Source organism: Lipophrys pholis, assembly GCF_963383615.2.
Source record: "Lipophrys pholis genome assembly, chromosome: 5".
In the NCBI taxonomy this organism is placed as follows: Eukaryota; Metazoa; Chordata; class Actinopteri; order Blenniiformes; family Blenniidae; genus Lipophrys; species Lipophrys pholis.
The window spans coordinates 27,536,849-27,555,246 of NC_137628.1; the positions used below are offsets into that span (position 1 = coordinate 27,536,849).

The window sequence follows — 18,398 nt, forward strand, 5'->3', positions numbered from 1 at the left end:
CTGTTGCAGCCAAAGAAAACTAAAGAAACAATAAAGGTGGGTGGCCAACTCTTCTTTTTAACTTCTGTACTCTGAATCTTTCCAGAGACTTAACACTGAACTGCTCTCCTCCAAAAAGAGACACACAGTTCTGATCTTCAGCACACAGAAGACTCTCTAAATATGCAGTTTATGCAATTTGCTCTAAGAAATGGATACGTTTACCTTTTGGGGTGCATATTTCTGATACAATCACATGCAAATCATGCATTTGTACGAGCCCTGGCCTGAACACAGATTATGCACTGGCTGGCAGTTTCTCAGGACAACGCTGCTGACTTGACGTTGTCAAGTAAAAAGTGACAAGACCATTAATTTATCCCGATGAGCATGTTATTTATCAAACAGATGCACCGGCCTGGAAACACAGTTTGCCTGTCATCTGAGAGGCAGCTTGCATGCATCTAGTCAAGTATGCTGTCCCTCTTCATGCAAATGCATTTAGCATTTAAAGGACTGCACAAATACAAGAGGGGAGATTGGATAAAACGTGACTGGCTGCACACCCCGGCACATTTATTAAGGCTGAACCAATATTCAGGGGGCCACTTTTACTGGATGAGCACAACTCTTAGATTTGAAATGGTGCGATTAAGGGCAGTTATAGTGAGGTGAACAAAATTAATAACTGTGCATTCAACAAAAAACACCATGACAGCAGAAATGTGGTGAAAGCAAAACTGAATTACTTCCATATAAGAATGACAGAGAGTGCAGTAACCATGTCGCCTCTTTTAATAAGAAAGATTGAATGGAGAGTTATGGCTTTCTCATTTAACCAGAACCCAACATTTTCTGATTAAAATTCTGACACCCCCCACCACACGCTCCCACCCCACCCAGATTATCCCATGACAGCAGCCACTTGGTTTTACCTGGGACCTGTGTAGTTAAATGTGATTCTGTTGCATACCAGTAGTGCCACATTTTATGGAGTTTTCCTCAATGGCGTATTTGCCACATTGCCTTTTCATTTCACCACCAAACTGCATCTTTGGAGATCTTGTTTACATGCAGAATGCACCTAAAAGACAGTCCCAGTTACTGATAATTAGCTGCTGCCTTCTTAAATCAGACACTAATTTCATGCAGATTGCCAGTTCAAATATGTACATAAATCTGGCCCTGACACCCAGAGTTTGGAGCTGGGTATTATGGGGATTAACAAACCAAATGGAAAGAAAACAAAGAAAAGACATGTGATTGGGGAAGGGGGGGGGGGGGGTCACTAAGGGAAGAAAATGGGCTGGAACGATGTTAATGTTTGCGTGGCTTTTGTGATCCACTGCTACCACAGTGGCTGTGTACGAGTATAATGCTGGATCATACCAGCATTATTGTTGTTCAGCCCTGTGACTGTAGAGAGCTTACAGCCAGCTGTTTGCTCATATAACACAGAAGACGCACAGGTGTGGGATTATTGGGAATGTTTGTGTTGACTTTTCGTCTTGTGTTCCTACATGCACCCCAATAGGCTCAAGTTCAACACCGTAAAAGCTCCTGTAACTAGAGGATGATGAAGAGGAGTGTCGTGCGTTGCCTGAATAGTTTTACTGGTTTGTTATTGTATCGGCCTTGTCTTCCCTCTGGAGGATCCCATTCCGTTTTGATTTTTGCTTGCAACTGCGCAACCACAATCAAAAGGCGTTATAGAACTAACCTATATAATCCAATGTTCAGCTCATATCTCGCAATAAAGATTTGTTTAGCTCAGCTTGTACGGAGATAGAATCATGGATGTGGGGCGTAAAAAAAGAATCCGATTAAAATGTGATGTGAAACTGTAATAGTAGACAAATCAATGCTGGCTGAGTCTTACAGAATTTATTATCATCTCCATATCAACATATTTGGCCATAATTTGTGCACCTGAACAGTCACACAGTTACTTATGTAGGTTTGAACTTGATTCACTGTTTTTTAAAAGCCTTTAGACATGAAAAGAAAAGCTTTGAGAAGAGTATCACTTTAAAACAGAGGTGCAAAGCCCATTTCAATCAATGGGTCTGGACCAAAGAAAAAGTCAGCCAAATAACCCATGAATAATATCCACTTTACATTTGTTTTAGTGTATAGGGAAAGTGTTAGCATTTAATGCTATTGAAATGTATTTTTCAAAAGTGAAATTTAAAATCGAGTCACTTTTCATGCTTGTTTTCACAAACTCACATTTCAGATTTAATGCTAATGCTCCTTTCACTTGCAAAAAGGTATCGAGATTTCTCTGCAGCACCTTGCTGGATTCGGCAGATGTGGGTGTCGGTGTTGTGTTATGTTTTCTGAGACAATGTGTTTCAGCTTCAGTTTGATTGGGTATTTTCTTGGTAGTTTGATGCCAGACGCTCTTACACAAGCAGCACGGTCGACTCACAGTTGACAAATCAGGAGGAGCAATGAATTTTGTCAAAAAATTAAAAAAAAATTGCAGTTAAAGTCTTTGTAATTTTTTTCTGCTTTGCACTGTTATCCATTGGGCTGTTTTGGGCCCTCGGGCCATATGTTTGACATCCCTGCTTTAAAGTATTTTGCATATACAACCCAATAACGTGAGCCTAACTTGTGTTGTCATCCAGAGACGCTACGCGGAGTCGCTTCATTGACGGCGAACGAAAGAACGAAAGTGTGGACTGATAGATTTAAGCAATTACACCCACATGAGCTTTATTTAATGGGAGTTAGGGCTAACATTGTTGAACCAAAAAATGCGTTCACATCCGAGGAAAATCACTCTGGGTTGTGCTACAGTGTGCACAAAGACTTCCTCTGATTCATTGTCACTGAAGCCGCTTGAGGGCCTCTTAATGCGAGCCTCCACTTGAGCATGGGGTATGTTGTCTCCAGCTTTGACAGATATTGTTTTCCACAAATGTAGATTTAACTTTAGCCACAATGGTAAGAAACACTTCTTGCGCAAGGCTCACAACTGGCCACAAAAGCTCATTTTTACTTTCTTTTATGTCAGTAAATTAGCTCCTGGGCAAGAAACAAGTTCCATTCTTCATTTTAGTAACTACTGTTCCCTGCTATATTTTCAACATTTGGCACGGTTCAGTATCATGGCATTAGTCACCAGATGTGATTTTAAATGCAAATCCTGCGAGACAACAGGAACCCTTGGTGACCGAAAGTTTTATTGTTTTTATTTTTTTTAAAGCTATGTTGGCCATTTTGGAAACTGGCAAACCGCATTCTGGCTCCTAGTTATGTTAGCTCTGATGCTAACTCCAGGGAAAGTTAGTGTAATCTTGTCCCATTGGTTGGGGCTGACGTTAATTCCCTGGGACAGGAGTGTAGCGGTGTGTGATTTAGCGGCGTATGCTAAGTGCTGCTGGAGCTGCAGGCTAGTCTGTGGGCACCAGGGCAGAGAGAGCAAGCTGGGAAAGTACTGACTTGACTAACTGGCCTGATTAGACCGGGTGTGAGATGACATGGATAAGATACACACACACACACACAGACACACACACTAACCCAGCCCGGAAAGACAGATTGGCAGAATTAAAGAAACCGTGTAAAAAAATAAATTTAAAAAAATAAAATCATGGAAAAATAACAATGGAAAAGATCAAGAGGAAATGAAGGGGTGAAGGAGTGTCGGCTCGCACGGATGCAAAGTTTGAAAAGGGGCAGAAGTGAGGATGAAAAGATGTAGAGACAGTAGGTTAATTTTGTGGACGTGATGTTTCCTCCTGGGGTGTTTTTCAGCTCTGCTGGACTGTGGTGGTGTAAGAAATTGGCTGAGATGCAACGTAGCATTCGCATCATGGTTTCATTAGCTCTCATTCAGCCTCAGGCATTTCACACTGCATTTCCTCTACTCATCTGCTCCTCTCAGATCCGCTCACATTACAGGAAAAGGTAAGACAGAGTACGCTGAGACTGGAAACAGGAGCTTTGACTCCTCTGAATTAGACTGGAAATTGGTGAGGATATAAAGTTGAAACAAATGCTGTTTTTCATCTTTGGAAATGGTGTTGATTGATGTAGACACTTGTGTGCCTTCAGCGATCTGGGATGCCCCCCCCTTTCTATAACCCCCATGAATGAGGTAAAATCAGATTACATTTATTTCAGGGTTATTTTATCCATTAATAGCTGGCACTTTACTGTGAACACTGCCTACAGGCAGAGATTATGTTCAAATAAAGGCAGACAGTGGAAGAGAGATTTGGGGCATCTCATGAAGCCCGATTAGAGGTTTAGCTGGAATAAAGTTCAGTTTAACTCCGGTGTCCTAACGATCGCCCACTCTGAGACTGAATTGAGTGATTTTTGAATGGTAGCGGACAGAGAGAGAGAGGACAGCGGGATCGCGGGCCCAGAAGTTCATGCCTATCATGTAATCTTTGCTTTTGCACTTGCGACTTGTGCCAATAATTAAATTCAACTCTCATATCTTCGTCACACTTTTTTTTTCCAGAGATAAATACAAGCCAATCTTTGAGAAACCCGGCGCTTAATTTTACCGCACTGTGTGTTTTTGAAGACATGCTCTGCATACGCAAGTCTCTCATATGCCGCTGGTTTGAAATGTAATCTGTCAACGACAAGGTAAGGTCTTTTTTTTTTCACGGCGTGTGATTCAATTTCTCTCCAACAAAACATTGACGGCGGGAATCATCATCTCTTCCCTGTCTTACACATGCGAAACACGAGCGTGTAAATTTCATACAGCTGCAAAAGGAGTCGGACAATAAAATGTAAATAAGAACAAGATTCGGGTCTGCAAATCTCATAAACATACATTTTATTCAGTACGGATCAAAGATAACATGTGAGATGAAGGAAATTTTGAATATTTGATGTAAAATGTCAGCTCTTGTCTGACGTGACGTTCAGGCTGCCGACAGTCTTGGTATTTCTCGGACACAAGGTTCCTGTACGTTGTATTTCTTGTGTAAAGGCAGTTTAGCACCCAGACTCTTTTACTGTTATGTTGCTGGTTCAGCATTGTTAAATAAGGCTTCCAGTGTCATCTCAATGGGAACAGATGCTCTGAAATCTTTTTATAGAATTGATGGTGCTTTTAAAGTGTACGCTGCCCACGCCATAGGCACTAATGCAACCCCACCCCAAGTTGTTGCTCAGCTATTGGTTCTTGTATATTTTCTATTTTTGTATCATAATTATTAAAAATAATTTGATAAATTTGACAGGATAACAGTTTTATATTGTGTCTGATTCCATTTTAAGTAGGTTTTGGCCAAGATCTGATCCTGGTGTATTGTGTTCAATTCCATCTTCGTCTGTGAATAATACAACTTTATCTTTTATTTATGGGTAACCCGATGGTCTGTGTTTGGCGAAAATGACTTCTGGGCGTGTCCATGACTTCATTTCGTGGTTTCCTGAAGAGTCATTGCAGTGTTTTCTCAGTGCTTTTTCCGATCATCACTCTGTAATAGCCTGAAGCTTTGCCCCTTCCCAACATACTCTGATTCATTTGATGACCTCACCTCTCCAACACATCATCAAAGTCTTCAACTTCACAGTTTAGCACTGCTGGTCTTTGTTCTGGCCGCATGCAATGTTGGCCTTGTTTTGAAAAGATTGATAAACCTCTGCTTAAGTTTACTTCTCTTACCCGAAAAAGCTTTTTTATACTGTATGTCCAGTCATGCAACTTCCTTGCTTCTAATTAATGTATTTGCTTACAAAGTGCTCCTCCAGCTGTTTGTAATTGGTACTACGTCCTTTTCCTGCCTTTTGCTGCCCTCATCCCAACCCAACATCAAATGAAAAGATATTGACATGAAATGAAATGCAATGAAATTGCATTCTGTTTATTAACATTTCACACATCATCGGCACCTTTTTAATTAGTGTTGTAGTTAGAAATAATACAAAAAATATCAAAATGATTTAAGATTTCTGGAAGAGTTCACTTGGATTATTTGACTTCGTTTTGTCTCCACTTTCTTTGCGCCGCTGCCGTCCTGTTTATTAAGTATCGACCGACTCTTTGTGCCATCTGTCGCCACACATTTTAGTTGAACAAATCCTGAGACACTTACTGTGTGACAGTGCATGGTAGGCTGCTGAGAACAGAGAGAAACTTTTGAGGTAAAGAAGCTTTGTTTCTAAGCAATGGGCTGCAAAAGGAGAAACAGCTTGGTGTGGCCTGATAAAAGAAAGAGAGACGGCTGGAGAGTTTTGAAAATTCAAGAAGGAAACATAACTTAGGAGAACTTGATTTTTTTACAGATATCTTCAACTAAGGGACTGTCATACTGAGGGAATCGAGCCAGATTCTTCCGGAGGTTTTAAATGATGTAATTCAAATGCTGACGTGATCATATCATCACTTTAAAAAGGACTGAATTCATGTGTCAAACACACAAATAAATACAGCATATTACAGCACAATGTGAAAGTGAGCATCAAGTAGAAATTACAGATTAAGATTGGTCCAATACGTGGAAAACAAACAACTCATCCACCAACTACGAAATCTAGAGGGGATTCTCCTGGAACAATCTTTATCACTCTAACATTAAAAAGTAAACGGCAACATGCACAATGGGTCTGCTGGCAAAACTGTAGAATTTAGTTCTTTGGAAGTGACAATTTCTCTGGGCACTTGTGTGAGTGAAAAATTAAGACAAATATTAAGATAGGAACACCCCAAGAGTTGTTTGGTCCTATATCTTTGTAAAAATGAAGGAATTGTCTGACAGAATGACAAAAATCGGGTAAAATTATTGTTGGTCGCAAGCAAGAAAGCAATCATGAGAAATTGTGGGAAGGAAGCACCTCCAACAAAGGATAAAGCTTGTGAGAGACATGATGGAAAAGCTAACACACAAACTCAGAACACAAGAAGCACAACTGGAAAACAAAATTGAGGAAATTTGCTAAAAAAAGCCAATACTGGATTCGGAACAATGAGCCACGTATAAACGAGTCTTTAAGGATAGTATAACATGAAAGTGGAATTGATTCTTTGCCTTCAAGTTTGTATTTATGTTTGTATATGAAAAAGTTGTTTGAGAATAAAGATTTAAGTGGGAAAAAAAGAAGCTTCGTTTCAGCTTTATGCGAGTTTGTAAGAGCGTAGTAATAAATAATTGGTGTTTCCACGTCTTTGCATTCATTTCTGTTTCTAATTTCATATGTGTGTTTTCACAGGGTATGATGGGTGTAGTGGGCTGGATGCTGCTCCTACTCTCTCAAATTATGGTGCCTCCTGTGGCATCCCAGAAGCCCCCGGGGCTCAGCGTGGGTGTGATCATGGGCCAGACGCGTCTCGTCACCGATCAAGAAGTCCGGCCGCCTCGACGCCCCGATGACGCCCTTGATATCAACGTGGTCAGCCTGAGGATCAACCAGACGGACCCAAAGTCTGTGATCACACAGGTGACTAATGCACATCCTCCCTGTCCAGCGGTGTGACACACACACACACACATACCTGCCAACTGTCTGACCTTTGTTTGACACGCCAGTTTGTTTTTGTTGTGCCCCAAGGTGTGCGAGCTTCTGTCCCGCACTCGTCTCCACGGCATCGTGTTCGCTGATGGCACCGATCAGGAGGCCATCGCCCAGATCCTTGACTTCCTGTCCGCTCAAACACAACTTCCAGTCCTGGGGGTCCATGGGGGCTCCTCTATGATTATGGCTGACAAGGTGAGCGACATAAAACGAGCAAAGACTGATTCAGGAGCACACGTACATGAATACTCAGAGAAAACATACTCCCACGTCACTGTGTTCCTGGTGTTTGTTGTTCAGAAGTGAAATTAAGGAGCTGAAATCTGTCCTCTGAGACGGCTTTAACTTTTGAAGGGTGATGCTTTTCACCCGTTTTCAGATGGCTTGATGGCAATTAGCGCAGACACTTATATTGCGTTGACAGATGTGGTATTTAGCAGCTCACTCCACCTGAAATGCAGCTAATATTTCAATGTGATCCACAAGGTTACGTCATGATATAAATAATCCACTCAACACAACATATATTATTGTATTATTGTTTCCACTCTATAGATGATTCTGCTATTATGATATAATGAAACAACTTCTGCCTCTCATGGATGTTTGGAGTTTGTGTCATGAGTGGATGTTGCAGATTAGAAAATCGGCGCAATGGGAGGTTTTTGAAGTTTTGCTTGTGCAAAGTTGGCGACTGCATCAGATTCCTATTTGTTTGAACTTCATTCGTATTTGTTCTGTTCTTGTGAGCTACACAGAATTTAAATCAGCCCCCGATTTGATGGCTGCTATCACCCTACGCAATTTTATGTTAATTAGCACTTTTACAAGGTCATAAAGTGCACGAATAAAAGTAAAGTATTCACAAGGTTAGTAGAAGTCTTTGCACAGAACATACAGCATTCTCTGGTACATAATATTTTTTTAGTAGATGATCAAGCATTGTTTAAATATGAGAGAGAGAGAGAGAGAGAGAGAGAGAGAGAGAGAGAGAGAGAGAGAGAGAGAGAGAGAGAGAGAGAGAGAGAGAGAGAGAGAGAGAGAGAGAGAGAGAGAGAGAGAGAGAGAGAGAGAGAGAGAGAGAGAGAGAGAGAGAGAGAGAGAGAGAGAGAGAGAGAGAGAGAGAGAGAGAGAGAGAGAGATCCTGAGCTGCCTTATGTCTCAAGCTCAGTGGGATGCCGCAGAAGTAGATTCCTGATTTTTAAAAGAAGAAGAAGAAGAAGAAGAAGAAAAAAAGAGATATCCTTTAAGATTTGGGTCTCTGTTTTATTTTGCTGTGATGCTCAGCACAAAGTTGGGGATGTACATCTCATTCTGAGCTGAATTCTCTCCCTGGTACTGACTCTGTAGACCTCGCTGACTGACAGACGGACTGGAGTAACTCTGATAAAAACACAACTGGTTCTTTAGCTTTCAAATCTCTCCGGGCGCAGCAGCCGAAACACAGGAACCAATAACTGCTTCAATGCAGTGCCCGTTTGAAGTATAGTTGATGTGTGTGTGTGTTTGCAGGGAGACAGAAAAAGACTGGGAGGATGTGAGGTAAAGGCGACAGTGGGAATTGGCTTGAAGGTTATGGGAGTGCGTTTGCAGCGTGAAGGTCACTGACTCGGGCGCCCCTCTGAGCATATAATGACAGGCAAAATAAATAATGTTTTTCTTGGCCTTCAATCACTGCTGTTAATGTGCCATTAAACCAGGTACTTGACCCCCGACTGCTCTAATTGAGGAGCTCGGTGCCCAAAAGTACAAGAATATGGTCATTCTGAGCAGCTCCCAGGTGTGAGTTTGAGTGCATGTAGCCTGTAACTAACCAGTCCCCCGCAACTGCTCCTGCAGGGCTGTACTGTAAATAAGAGGGGAAAAAAAAATCTGTCTCTCTGCCTACCTGCAGCAAATTAAGGGCAGCAGCGGCCCACTGGCAGGCAGGTATGAGAGCTCAGTGAGTCAGCAAATCATTGCTTTGTTGGTAGTTTGTCTGAAATTGTGACGTGTCTGGTTGGTGGAGTTCATCTTTACCTGGAAGGAGTTCAACTGTGTGGGAGAAAATGTGCAAGGGGACAGTGTTGATAACCCTCATCCTCCTCCGGGCTCCAAATGTGAATAATTCCCTCTTCTTTTTTTTTTGTTTTTCTGGTGAATTTATGATCAGGACCAAAGCCAAGCATAAGCCTCGTTTTCTGTTGATTCATTGGAATAAAAATGTCATAAACCTCAAACATTTTTAATCAATCCCACAGAAGCACTGAGGGGAAAGAGTTATCTTTTTGCTGTAGTTGTAAAACTGACACGGATTGGCACGATTTAAGACGTCACACATTCACATTAGTGCGCAGAAGACAATGAGGTTTTACACTGAATACAGTCAGTAAAGAGTTGTTGGTTTGAATCCTTGCAGTAGAACACAACACAGAACAGTTGTGAAGTCAATATAGTTTGGAGTTTGAAGGATAGTTGGATGACAAACCTGCAACGTTATCCAGTGCTTTCTTTTCAAGGCTTCTATTCTTACATGTTGGTGAAAGTGGCTTTGTTTTTCAGTTTGGCTTCACCATGGCTTTTCAGCAAATCAGGAGTGGGAGATGGAGCCATAGCCTCTGTTGAAGTCAATCTGTGGGGCCCCCGGGGAAAGAAATGTTGGAACCCACTGACCTAGACGACCGTGGTTCGGGTTCTTGATGGATTGAAAAGAAAAGTTTAGTTTACATCATGTTTAAATGCTTCAAAAAAGTTACATATTTTTAGTTTCCTTTTATTAAAAAGTGATTTTACACCTCAGATGTTTTCCAATAATACACATGATGCGTTAGTAGATGTTTGTTTGGCTGTTTTATACCAGTCTAACAACTTAATACTTATTAAGAAATAATATATTGACTAGAATAATAATAAATACTTCACAAAAATCTTTGAAAAAGAAAGAATGTATTTTCCAAACAGACTTTAAAGACATACATAAATACTAAAGTATTGCGGGGAAATAAAGTGGTTGCCTGAGCTGGGTATGATTTGAGACTGTCACGGCTTATTAGCGACTAAGGTGGCCTGCGCAAAAAAAATAGCCATAGCGCAAATTCTGTGACAAGACATTTATCAAGATGTGGCAGCCAGTGGCTGTGTAGATGCAGCACACCGCTCTGAGCTGGATTTCCTTCTGCCAAACTAACAACATCTGAACTGACTCATTAATTCTACTGTAGTCCTATTGCGCCCTGGCAGGGTTTATTTTTCTTTTGGGGACAGGTGTGCATGTTTTCTTTTGTGGATTTATTACAACAATAGGCATATTTTCTTACAATCTCAATAAACACCTAAAGATACAAAATAGGTTGGATATTTTTACTTGATAAATGACCGAATTGCTATAGTTTTTCATGAACTTTCCGTGACGTACTGTGTCGTGGCCCTATCTAATCTGGTAATAGTGCCAGAAATCAAGATTATTATGGAGGTGATGAGGCCTGTCACTGATGTTGACACGTGCTTTGCACTCGACTCGCAGTCTGTGTTGGTGACAACATCACAATAACCTCGCTCCCGCACCTCTCTCGGCTCTATTAGCTCCCTAATAATGTTACAACATCAAACACCTTTAAACATCAAATGGTGTGAATTCTGACAAAAATAAATTGGGAGCCGATCCCCAACAAATATAATTTGTGAAAGAAATTCTGGCTCTATGTGATACATCTTGGCCGTGTGAGTTGCTTTCGTACCTGCTGTCACTTGGTGCAGCGATAATCTGTAGGATCGAAATAAATCCCAGTGGGCTGATTGCAATTCCGCTTGTTTACAGCGGACGAACAGACAATATTGTGCTTTTTGCAGCCTAAGCGGGTACAGTTTTGCGACCACACACACACACACATTCACTCTTCTAAAGTTTATACTCAAGGAGTGAAAAAAAAAAAGAAGCCTCTCATCCCATGGTACCTTCAGTATCCTTGCTAGGCTCAGTACTATTCCAGACAACAGGTTTCAGATGAAGAGCAAAAAACAGAAGGAAGAAGAGGATGCCAAGAAAGAAAAAAAAAAAAAAAAAACTTCTGTAGGCAGGCAAGTGCTCTAAAATAATAGATATATGTGGAGGTGGGCAGTGCAAGTGTGAAATTCTTGGTGTTAAAGCAGTGTTAAGCTGCCAAAATGCAAACTTAACTGTCAAGATTATGTCATATTTTAAGTAAAGGCTTTCTCTAGTTGTCATTCTTATTTGCTCTATAGTCGCCCTCATTGCCGTCACCAACAGGAACAGGCACAACAGACATGCCCCAAGAACTGATACACAAGGTTGTAGAAAACCAGTAGGGAACTGCAAAGACTACTTGTTTTAAAAAAAGGTTTTTCTTTTCTTTACTCTCAGAGTTCCATTGTCTGACCTCAGGAACGGTTTCACTGTTCATGCCAGCTATTTTTTGCTTTTGTTGTTAAGTTGTTTCTGCCAGTTGCCACTTTTTGTTGTCCTTGTCAGAATTTTGCTTTGAGGTCTTTTTTTTTTTTTTTCCTAATCTAATACACCAAAAACAGATCCCCTTGCTTTGCTTTGTTATCATAAAAACTAACAGAAGAACTTTTGGTCCTTGATGTTAGTGTTTTGAAAGCAAGCTGAAATCACTCGGCCTGCAAGGTCTAAACACTGAGATCCTCAAACCTAAAGTTTTATTCCCATTACCGCTGTGTGAGACGCTGTTGAATTTACAGGGCGGGTGACGTCGCAGTGAACTGCACAAATTCACTCAGGTTTTTCACTCCAAGCGACTACGTTTCATCCATCAACCTATTTTCTCGGGTACAACAGAGCGCTTACAGTATGTAACGTGCGATATTAGAACAGTTTCATCCAATACACCAGTTCCAGTTGAGTTTTGTTTTGGACACAAACAGCAGAGTCTCCTGAGTAAAAGTCTTCCTTACTCAGGCTTCCTCTTCTCCACGTCTCCAGACGTCCTCCTTTGGTCTTGTCACCGGTGCCAAAAGGCACCTGGTGCGTATCTCCCAGGCGCCAGCGGCTTTAACAAAACAACAGCGTGTGACGCCCTGGGAGGAAGACTGGGCTGCAGTCAAGTTGGGTATTTTTGGTTCTTGGGTCCCTGCGCTTTTCTATATTCACTTTGAACTAAAATGATGTTAAATTATCTGCAAGCGTGCAAAAACATCGGGTAGCCTGCATGCATACGCAATCAGAAAAAAAATAAATGAGCGTACCTTTAGGAGCACTACTCTTGTCACTGGGATGGTACCGTGAGCTGATGTTTCTGTCCTTCACACTGAATACTCAGTGTCTATTTGCACCCGAAGAGTAAGAAGCAACATTACATGAATGCAGAGTTTAATTCTGGGGCAGTGGTGAGCTACATGGTAATGCTGCTGGTGACCCTCAGGTTCAATCCTACTGGCCCCATTGATAAACAAAACTTGTTTCGAGTGGCGGTTTGCTATTGTGACCTTGGAAGAAAACAGCCTAAAAAACATCATATTATGGAGGCGCATTGTTTAAGTCGCGACCTGGGGTGAATTCCAATGACTCGTTGTGGTGACCTCTAATATTCACTTTAACTTTTTGGGAACAGATGTGTAAAGCTTTGGCTCTTAAAATTTTACTTATACTTAATCTGAGATCAAATATTTGCCCTAAAACAGTATATTTGAGACTCTATTCGGATGGATGTTTGTAAAAGTATAAATCATAAGTCATTTTAACCTTTTTTTTCTAATTCGTTTCAGTTTGTAATAAACCCTTTTATTCCTCTCCGATCACTATTTCGAGGATTTGACATCCATGGTTCCTGTATTCCTCCTCTGTACATTCCATAACCAGCGTGTTCATATTTCTAACATGAGCTTCTGAATACCATACAGAACATAGTAATATTGAAACTCTAAACACAGAAAGCTGAAGTTGTTGTAGTAAGGGCAGAATTACTCACCCTAAAGGGTTAAAATCACAATAAATCCAATCAATTAAATTATAAGATGCCTAAAGTAAAAAAAAATTAAAGTAATTTACGAACCTCTCATAGTTACTTTTACAAAATTTTGTTTTTCAGTTTTTTAAAAGGATTCAGTTGCTACACCTCATATTTAACTTCTAAATTTGAACTTTTAAGAAGTAATAAAGCCCCCCTGCAGCCAGCCACAGACTACTTCCCCATCCTGGAAGAGAAACAGCTGGATTAATATCACCACAGACTTGTCTCCTGTCCTTCTCAACGTCCTCTCCGGCCTCTGGCCGCTCCACGTCACTTACAGCGCACGTGGGAGTGTAACAATCAAACGTAATCTACAGATTGTGATGAGAGAACCATGTATAGGGAACACGAAGTCAACGTGGAGTGAAGGGTATGTGAAAGCCCAGGAGAGGAGTGGGATTAGTTTGGAATGTTGTACTTCCATTATGGCGGCTGCTTTGGGAAATAAGAAATGTTGTTGGCTTTAGCTCAGCCCCGTATGTGCTCCCTCGTCTTCTCGCCAGCCACGCTCATCTCCTCGTTTGCCTTCCTGGTTTCTCAGTGTGTGGGGGATAGAATGTGGGAGTTGGGGGGGTGGGGTGGGGTGGGGGTGGGGGGGTCACAGTGTGTAGCATAAGAACACGAACACGCTGAAATGGAAGGTTGTGAATTAAACATGCATGTTCTTTCTGCTTTGCTCTGCCACTGTGGTGGGATGCTGGCCTCGGTGTCTGTGTATTTGCGTGTGCGTGTGCGCGTGCGCGTGCGCGTGCGCGTGCGCGTGCGCGTGCGTGTGCGTGTGCGTGTGTGTGTGTGTGTGTGTGTGTGTGTGTGTGTGTGTGTGTGTGTGTGTGTGTGTGTGTTCCAGCCTGGGATGTCCCATATCAGTAGGGGCCATTTGCCTAGGATCCTCTGCTGAGTCGCTTTAATATTTAACACCTGCTCCCCTCACCTGCTGTCACTTACAGGAGTTACACTGCTGTGTCACTCACTCACACGGTCTCTCCACACTTTCGCCTCTAATTTTTTTCCCGCTCTTGTGCTGCCTTTTATTCCCTTCATGTCATCCTGTCTCCTGGATTCTCCGCCTGGTCCTCCTCCGCATCTTTCTCCTTCTCCCCCACGTTTCCATTTGCGCCGCCACCACATCCTTCTTTTCTGTCTTTTCATTTCACAGTGCCTCTCAGTCTCCTTGTGTGTGTGCACTCTTGCGGCCATGGTTGTTATTCTCTGGCGGCTCGGGTTTGCGAGAGGAACAGCCGACCATGTTAGAAAGGCTTTAGGAAGTCTTGCTGGCCTTGAACCCCTGTGAAGCATGATGGGATGATGGGTCTGTGTGTGTGTGTGTGTGTGTGTGTGTGTGTGTGTGTGTGTGTGTGTGTGTGTGTGTGTGTGTGTGTGTGTGTGTGTGTGTGTGTGTGTGTGTGTGTGTGTGTGTGTGTGTGTGTGTGTGTGTGTGTGTGTGTGTGTGTGTGTGTGTGTGTGTGTGTGTGTGTGTGTGTGTGTGTGAGGGAAATATAAAGGGAAAAGGAGGCAGAGAAGGAGTGGGAGACAGAGAAAGTAGCTGGGTTAATATGGTTACTGCTGGCTGCTGAGGTTCCTCTGGCTGCGTTCACGCCACAGGTCTCGGAGCCCAGCTCCTTCCAGCTTGGCTGCGCACCACACTGAACACAACTGGCTGTCAACGTTAAGCCCATGAGGGATCATTCCCTCGCCCATGCACTATAGCACCTCCAGCTCCGGCCAAATGTTTCTGTTTACATGTGAAAATTATGTGTGTCCGCACAGCAGAGGTCACTTTTGCAAAGATGCTTTTGTCACTTTCCTTTGGCTTGCAAACGGTTCCATAGAGTGCCAGCATCTGCCGAGGAGAGACGAACCCTTCGCTCAATCTCCAGTACTTCAATTATTTTCTGAGTTATTAGTTGCTATTCACACTGGTTTTTAGTTTGCCTCTAAAACATAATTTTATTTCAACACTGAAGCAGAAAATGATGATTTGATTGCTGATTGCTGGTTAGTTAATCACAGGGATCAATCCAATATTTTCTTTCATCACCCTGGCGTCGTCCTTTTCAAAACCTGCCTACTTAGTTGGATATTTTTGGGAAAGAGCTTATTTACCTTTGAATGGATGAATCAGAGGAGAGGATTGATTCAGATTCACAGATGGGTGACAAACTAAAGGAAAAACAAAGTGTCTCTGTAAGTTGGGCCACCAGAACAACATGATTTCTCTTTAGCATTGATAATTCTCCTGTTCAGATGAGCACAGTAGTTTTTCCCCCAAAAAAGATCCCTCTTTGTCTTACGCATGTTAACGTAGAAGCTGAAAGGTCATAGCATGTGATTCTTACCATTTCCACAAGGGTATTGTCTTTCTGATTGAAACCACTCCCATCAGGAGGAAATGTTTCATCACAAATTAAAGGCTGCAAACAACCTTGCATTGATTTTCACTGACCTTTTCCTCAGTGGGGACATATGGACCCAGAAAAAGCCCCCACAGCTATAAAAGGAGTTTCCAGTTTCCCTGACTACTACAAGGTTCAACATCAAGTTTTATCTCTAACTTGTCAGTCGTCTGCATGTATCGCCTCAACGCTAAAAGTGTAAAAAGTTGTTGAAAAGTTGCAGAGAAGCTCCTAGAATCACTCATTCTTCAGAACTTATGTCCTGTGTGAAAATGCTAAATATCCTATATGATTTATACAGTATTGTATTTCACAGAATCTCTGCCTGCACTGCACCCACAGCTGGAGTTTTTCAGATCACCCTGGAGTTTAATTTTAAATATCTGTTCAATGACTTTTGAAACTTCACTTTAGTGAACATCCGAAGCCAAAAACAGAGAGAGGAAAATGTCAGATTTTGGCCCACTGAGGACTGAAAATTCAGAAAATGCCATTAAAAACCGGCTGCATCATGTGCATGATTTTAAGATCGCCCTTGAAATAACCTGCATTATCATATGTATATGCATATGACACAGACTTGATGAACAGACTTTGACTCAACCTAAATGCACAATGAAATGTCCATCTGCGGTGGAAGCAAACATCTGCCAAGTTATCTCTCAGCTGACTGGAGCAGCACATCAAGGAGCATCATTAATGTAATACTATACATCCTCCTTTAAAATATAATTACAATAATTACTCTCTGCCAGATAATCATTCAATTATGTTTCACTGCTTCATTACAATTCAATCTATGGAAGTGTATTTATTTCTCAGTGCACTATTTTCTTTTATTGTCTGCAGAATACATGTGAATTCAGCTAGATTAAAAGAAAATCTTCATCTCACAGTAAATCATGTATTAAATATGAACCAGTAAACACAAATGTTTGTTTTTTTTTCTTTCTTAAAGCTCTCAAGGAATTCTAAACCGACTTTTTTGTGTTTCCCTCCTTTTTACATCGTCATGCTGTACGTTCAATCTGTTCCATAGAAAAAGGAAAAGTGGGTCACTTTTACTCGGCAGTGTAAACGAGGATTTAGTGGGCGTAACTCAGACAGAAAGTCTGAAACCTAAGTTTGAATTTTATGAATCAGACAAGTGACTTGACACACACACACACACACACACACACACACACACACACACACACACACACACACACACACACACACACACACACACACACACACACACACACACACACACACACACACACACGCACACAAAACAGCTAATAAAGAAACTAAAAGCAGTGAAAGTGGAGGAAGTTTGAGCCTGATTGCATCATGAGGAATAGGACTCGAGTATGCGTTCTGATGAGGTCGCCTCTCCCAACGCAGAGCGAGCTGCAGGATCGCTCCTCATCATGTTTTCTTGTCTTGGAGTTGTTTTCGTCTTCAGAGGGCAATTGAAATATTTGGTGTAGATTTCAGACAGTCACTCCTCATTGCTCGCTTTTAAGTCAGAGTGCTTTTCATCTCTGTACAGTGATGCTCTCTCTTCCTCCTCTTTGCTCACAGATGATCATTTTCCCTTCCAGCAGCCTTCCCTCCTTCCCCTGTCCTTGAATTTTCTGATGTTGGAGTTTGAATTTCTGTAGGCTGCCTCAAATAAGCCTGCAACGAACTGACAAATGATTGACAAGACCTTCCCGATTTAAAAATCAATGTGGGATATAGCAGCTGAAAACATGCAAACGCATTGAAGTGTTTTGTTTTGTGTGTTTTGGGGGGAAACTACTGCTTTGAAAGGATTGAAAATATATAGTTATGCCTGTAAGTCTGATTGGTAGACTTAATGAGGCTTTTTACGTTGTATTAAATGGCAAAAGAAATACAGATGGAAGCCGGAGGAAACTTGATGCAGCACCAAAAGAGCAAAACCAACAACAACAACAAAAAACCATTGTGAAAAATAATACTGCTGTACTGGCACTGCGGCCCCGCGATTTGTGTTGTGTTTTTTCCGGTTCTTGACTGCATTCAGTGATCTTTTAATATCTGCAGTCATTTCTCTGCAGTTATTCTTGCCATAGTGCTCCTCTTATTATTGAAATGTAGCTGCAAGCAAAAGAGAAATATGTCAGGAAACCTCGCCTCGGCCTACAGCGGGAGGGTCGGAGAGACAGGCGGAGAACTAAAATTGCTTTGCATTGTGTCTGAACGCAGGTGAATGGATTGAACATTGTCTTGATAAAGTTGTGGCGTTTCTAATTTTAAAGAAAGCTGCTTCAATCAAACACTGCACTCCAGTCTGCACATACAGTAACCTGCTATCCATTAGTGCTGCTTTGAGTGAAATCATTTGCATCTCATGATATGGACATCCAGTCTCAAAGGTCAACTCAGTCCATGAAAGGTGGTACTACCTTTGAGGCACCGGCGAGATACCAGTTTAGATAAACAGAGAGCCTTCCTACATGTATCAGTATTCATGATTATAGCCATTGGAAATACTGTTAAGAGAAGAAGAGTTTAGGAGGGAGAGTGTACCTGGCTGTCACTCTGAACTCTGAATCAT

General features: G+C 41.7%; 1 protein-coding gene across 1 annotated transcript in view; it reads left to right on the plus strand.

Moving 5' to 3' along the window:
- grin2ab (glutamate receptor, ionotropic, N-methyl D-aspartate 2A, b) overlaps window positions 1–18,398 on the plus strand; it is a gene marked incomplete at both ends in the record, with an annotated part of 109,207 nt that overhangs the window by 19,902 nt on the left and 70,907 nt on the right. Inside the window, 2 exons of the mRNA XM_080464618.1 lie at window positions 7,168–7,395; window positions 7,507–7,665. Coding sequence (XP_080320744.1) covers window positions 7,168–7,395; window positions 7,507–7,665 — 387 coding nt within the window. The remainder of the gene's footprint in view (window positions 1–7,167; window positions 7,396–7,506; window positions 7,666–18,398) is intronic.